The sequence below is a fragment of the Bombina bombina genome, unplaced genomic scaffold (assembly GCF_027579735.1).
Source record: "Bombina bombina isolate aBomBom1 unplaced genomic scaffold, aBomBom1.pri scaffold_2096, whole genome shotgun sequence".
Lineage (NCBI taxonomy): Eukaryota > Metazoa > Chordata > Amphibia > Anura > Bombinatoridae > Bombina > Bombina bombina.
Genome location: NW_026512673.1, coordinates 2,110 through 8,266, shown reverse-complemented (window position 1 = coordinate 8,266; position 6,157 = coordinate 2,110). Strand labels below are relative to the sequence as shown.

Here is a 6,157-nt window from a genome sequence, read left to right as displayed (position 1 = left end):
AGTTCATACGGTTTCAATCAGACAACATGACGACTGTTGCGTACATCAACCATCAGGGGGGAACAAGGAGTTCCCTAGCGATGGAAGAAGTGACCAAGATTATTCTATGGGCGGAGTTTCACTCCTGCCACCTGTCTGCTATCCACATCCCGGGAGTGGAAAATTGGGAAGCGGATTTTCTGAGTCGTCAGACATTGCATCCGGGGGAGTGGGAACTCCATCCGGAAATCTTTGCCCAAGTCACTCAACTTTGGGGCATTCCAGACATGGATCTGATGGCCTCTCGTCAGAACTTCAAAGTTCCTTGCTACGGGTCCAGATCCAGGGATCCCAAGGCGGCTCTAGTGGATGCACTAGTAGCACCTTGGACCTTCAAACTAGCTTATGTGTTCCCGCCGTTTCCTCTCATCCCCAGGCTGGTAGCCAGGATCAATCAGGAGAGGGCGTCGGTGATCTTGATAGCTCCTGCGTGGCCACGCAGGACTTGGTATGCAGATCTGGTGAATATGTCATCGGCTCCACCTTGGAAGCTACCTTTGAGACGAGACCTTCTTGTTCAGGGTCCGTTCGAACATCCGAATCTGGTTTCACTCCAGCTGACTGCTTGGAGATTGAACGCTTGATTTTATCGAAGCGAGGTTTCTCAGATTCTGTTATCGATACTCTTGTTCAGGCCAGAAAGCCTGTAACTAGAAAGATTTACCACAAAATTTGGAAAAAATATATCTGTTGGTGTGAATCTAAAGGATTCCCTTGGGACAAGGTTAAGATTCCTAGGATTCTATCCTTCCTTCAAGAAGGATTGGAAAAAGGATTATCGGCAAGTTCCCTGAAGGGACAGATTTCTGCCTTGTCGGTGTTACTTCACAAAAAACTGGCAGCTGTGCCAGATGTTCAAGCCTTTGTTCAGGCTCTGGTTAGAATCAAGCCTGTTTACAAACCTTTGACTCCTCCTTGGAGTCTCAATCTAGTTCTTTCAGTTCTTCAGGGGGTTCCGTTTGAACCCTTACATTCCGTTGATATTAAGTTATTATCTTGGACAGTTTTGTTTTTAGTTGCAATTTCTTCTGCTAGAAGAGTTTCAGAATTATCTGCTCTGCAGTGTTCTCCTCCTTATCTGGTGTTCCATGCAGATAAGGTGGTTTTACGTACTAAACCTGGTTTTCTTCCAAAAGTTGTTTCTAACAAAAACATTAACCAGGAGATTATCGTACCTTCTCTGTGTCCGAAACCAGTTTCAAAGAAGGAACGCTTGTTGCACAATTTGGATGTTGTTCGCGCTCTAAAATTCTATTTAGATGCTACAAAGGATTTTAGACAAACATCTTCCCTGTTTGTTGTTTATTCAGGTAAAAGGAGAGGTCAAAAAGCAACTTCTACCTCTCTCTCTTTTTGGATTAAAAGCATCATCAGATTGGCTTACGAGACTGCCGGACGGCAGCCTCCCGAAAGAATCACGGCTCATTCCACTAGGGCTGTGGCTTCCACATGGGCCTTCAAGAACGAGGCTTCTGTTGATCAGATATGTAGGGCAGCGACTTGGTCTTCACTGCACACTTTTACCAAATTTTACAAGTTTGATACTTTTGCTTCTTCTGAGGCTATTTTTGGGAGAAAGGTTTTGCAAGCCGTGGTGCCTTCCATTTAGGTGACCTGATTTGCTCCCTCCCTTCATCCGTGTCCTAAAGCTTTGGTATTGGTTCCCACAAGTAAGGATGACGCCGTGGACCGGACACACCTATGTTGGAGAAAACAGAATTTATGTTTACCTGATAAATTTCTTTCTCCAACGGTGTGTCCGGTCCACGGCCCGCCCTGGTTTTTTAATCAGGTCTGATAATTTATTTTCTTTAACTACAGTCACCACGGTACCATATGGTTTCTCCTATGCTATTATTCCTCCTTAACGTCGGTCGAATGACTGGGGTAGGCGGAGCCTAGGAGGGATCATGTGACCAGCTTTGCTGGGCTCTTTGCCATTTCCTGTTGGGGAGGAGAATATCCCACAAGTAAGGATGACGCCGTGGACCGGACACACCGTTGGAGAAAGAAATTTATCAGGTAAACATAAATTCTGTTTTTTTTATTGCAGACATTGATGAGCTGGGATCAGGAGGTTATGTCCATGGGTACATTACAGAACCAAAAATTGGTGATGATGATGGATACAATATTGATGATTCTGATTACGATATCTATATAGATGAGGTACATGAAAATAATCAGTTTTCCCATGTTTATTTGTTTTCTATTTTATTCTTGCAACTTTTTTTTGTTCAGAGATTTATTTAAAAAAATCTGAAATTAAAATATCTAAAAACTGAAATGCATAGACTTTGGTTTGCCCAGTCTTACTTATAATGTATTAAAGTATGTTTATACATAATATGAAAATGTAAGGAAGCATTCTTTTTATTCAAAGAAAAAAATTTTTTGAATCCCAGTGGGTGCCTTATATGTTTGCATATTATATACCCTTTGAACCCTTTTGTGAGATATACAGTATCTCACAAAAGTGAGTACACCCCTCACATTTTTGTAAATATTTTATAATATGTTTTCATGTGACAAAACTGAAGAAATTACACTTTGCTACAATGACATATGAATAACAGTGTAAATTTGCTGTCCCCTCAAAATAACTCAACACACAGCCATTAATGTCTAAACCGTTGGCAACAAAAGTGAGTACACCCCCTAAGTGGAAATGTCAAAATTGGGCCCAAAGTGTCAATATTTTGTGTGGCCACCATTATTTTCCAGCACTGCCTTAACCCTCTTGGGCATGGAGTTCACCAGAGCTTCACAGGTTGCCACTGAAGTCCTCTTCCACTCCTCCATGACAACATCATGGAGCTGGTGGATGTTAGAGACCTTGCACTCCCCCACCTTCCGTTTGAGGATGCCCCACAGATGCTCAATAGGGATTTTAGGTCTGGAGAGAGGCTTGGCCAGTCCATCACCTTTACCCTCTCTCTGCTTCTTTAGCAAGGCAGTGGTTGTCTTGTAGGTGTGTTTGGGGTTGTTTATCATGTTGGAATACTGCCCTGCAGCCCAGTCTCCGAAAGCAGTGGATCATGCTCTCCTTCAGTATGTCACAGTACATGTTGGCATTCATGGTTCCCTCAATGAACTGTAACTCCCCAGTGCCGGCAGCACTCATTCAGGCCCAGACCATGATACCTCCACCACCATGCTTGACTGTAGGCAAGACACACTTATCTTTGTACTCCTCACCTGGTTGCTGTCACACACGCAAATCAGTTTATCTTGGTCTCATTGGACCACAGGACATGGTTTCTGTAATCCATGTTCTTAGTCTGCTTTTTCTCAGCAAACTGCGGGCTTTCTTGTGCATCATCTTTAGAAGAGGCTTCCTTCTGGGACGAGAGCCATGCAGACCAATTTAATGCTGTGTGTGGCTTATGGTCTGTGCAGTGACAGGCTGACACCCCAACCCCTTCAACCTCTGTATGAATTGGGTACTTGTAAAGCGCGGCTAATCACCCGTAAGGGTCTCAAGGCGCTGCTCATTTTATCGACTTTGGAAGGATGAAAGGCTGAGTGGACCTTGCCGGGGATCAAACCTGCAACCCTCAGGTTGCTCCAGAGCTCAGCCACAGTGCATTAACGTGCTGAGCTAGTTGTCCGGTCTCTGTAACAATGCTGGCAGCACTCATACGTCTATTTCCCAAAGACAACCTCTGGATATGACGCTGAGCATATGCACTCAACTTCTTTGGTCGACCATGGTGAGGCGAGTGGAACCTGCCCTGTGAAACAGCTGTATGGTCTTGCCCACCGTGCTGCAGCTCAGTTTCAGGGTCTTGGCTATCTTCTTATAGCCTAGGCCATCTTTATGTAGAGCAACAATTCTTTTTTTCAGATCCTCAGAGAGTTCTTTGCCATGAGGTGCCATGTTGAACTTCCAGTGACCAGTATGAGAGAGTGTGAGAGCGATAACACCAAATTTAACACACCTGCTCCCCATTCACACCTGAGTTTTGTAACAATGAGTCATATGACACCGGGGAGGGAAAATGGCCAATTGGGCCCAATTTGGACATTTCCACTTAGGGGTGTACTCACTTTTGTTGCCAACGGTTTAGACATTAATGGCTGTTTAAGTTATTTTGAGGGCACAGCAAATTTGCACTGTTATACAAGCTGTACACTCACTACTTTACATTGTAGCAAAGTGTCATTTCTTCAGTGTTGTCACATGTTGTGCCATATAGTGTTTAAAGGATATACAAGTGCAAAAAGAAAATGTTACAACATTGTATAATTGCACTGTTACTTGTGTATATTACTGTGTGTTTAACCCCTGCAAATAGATTAAACACATAGTTTAAGTCAGCTCCAGAGCAGCAGTGCACTACTGGGAGCTAGCTAAACACATTTGGGGAGTCAATGACAAGAGATCAATGCATGCAGCCACCATTCGCTAGCTAGCTCCCAACAGTGTTGCATATGTACATATTCTATTATCAAATTTACTTTGTTCTCTTAGTAACCTTTGATGAATAGAAGTGAGTATTTATACACATGCTCTGTCTAAATCATGCAAGTTTGACACGTGTGTTCCTGGGACTATGTATGTAAGCTTTTATAGAAACTATTCTCTAAAATTTGCCATTTTGGAAAGAAATCTCTCTTTTTTTTTAAAAGCAATTAAAGTGCTAAACTTGGAAGTCACAACAAGTTGCTTCCCCATAAAAAGTAATAAAACTTTTTAACAATATAAACTTCTTCTTTTCACAGCTTAAACCGCTCCCTCCAAGCAAAGGGGGGAAAAAGAAATTTGTGGTGGAAACAAAGATCACTCCAGGGACATATACAAAGATTGTTCCTTTGCGAACCACAACTACTGCGTCCCCAGCCACAACATCCGTATCTACAAAAGCTTTATTGATCACTACAACTGTTCGCTCTACTCTGCTCACCACCACTACTGCTAAACCAACGGCTGCTAAACCCATGAGGAGAAATGGTTTGTTCTCTCCACCTAGATTGTTTGATTTGACCTGCGAGGAAACCATCTGCCCTTTGGATAGCTTCTGTCTTAATGACTATGACCGTGGCGGTTCCCAGTGTCATTGTAATCTAGGGAAAGGTGGAGAGACGTGTGAATATGGTAAGTTTATGGTTATAGCTTATGTCAGCATCACATTCCTTCCTTTTCTTGAAATCATGAAAAAACTGTACAGACCTCTCTTATCTAGCAAAATGCAAAGTGATGCGTTGCCTTCAGGTTGATGTGTGGGTTTTAAGTGCTATTTGTAATCTATTAAACATACATCCTCTCACTCAGTCCAGGATAAAAATGTTGTATTAAAACAATATGTTTATTCCATCTCCATATAAACCTGGCACAGTAGTAATCTAATCTCTTTGCAGTTGACTTCATGATTATATATTTTCTTTTTCTAGAAGACCAATGATTCCAAGTAGAAAAATTCCTAAAATTGCTTTAAATATTTCTTAGTTTAATGGTCTCACTATTTTTCTTTGTAGCAGGATACAAATATTTGTCTAACACGCTACATAAATTTCAGTTCTGGCCAGAAAATCACGTCCAGTTTCAACACACTGCTCACCTGCTGTAATCATCAGATATTCTCTTTTACAACCAAATCCAGCTTTATTTTAAATAAATTTATTATAAAGGGACATATGTTCCAGAATTCATTAGAGCTGTTTTGTTTTGCAACAAAACCTAATTTAAAGGAATATAATAGTCTTTCATTATTCAGATAGAGTGCTGTTTTTTTTTTTTTTTTTTTTGTTTTGTTTTTTATTTACTTGGGTCTCTTAGTATCATTTGTTGCTATGATGGTAACAGTATGGCAGCATTGTTTGAAACCAGTGGCGTTGCAATGGGTGGTACTGGCTCCCCAACTGTTAATGTCCATTGCTGTCCTGCCCATGACATGCCCAGTTCCACCTCTCCCATCTTAGCCCTGCACAAAAACCACTGGTGCCCACATGTATCATTTTTGGTTACACCACTATGTGCAACAATGAAAGGACAGCTGGTCATTCTTTGAGGAGTCTGTGATTAGCTGACAACTGTCATGTGATACAGGGAAGCAAAGAGAAACTTTGAAAGAATCTATTGATTGTTTAGGTTTCATACTAAGTGTGTTTGCATTGT

The 6,157-nt window shown here is 41.8% G+C and overlaps 1 protein-coding gene across 1 annotated transcript; it reads left to right on the top strand.

Moving 5' to 3' along the window:
- Positions 1 to 2,092: 2,092 nt before the first annotated feature.
- LOC128644494 (pikachurin) lies at positions 2,093 to 5,137 on the top strand (the record flags this gene model as incomplete). Its single annotated transcript, XM_053697075.1, has 2 exons — positions 2,093 to 2,208; positions 4,765 to 5,137. Coding segments are annotated over 2 exons (489 nt in total), but the record flags the coding sequence as incomplete, so codon positions are not given.
- Between the last annotated feature and the right edge of the window lie 1,020 nt (positions 5,138 to 6,157).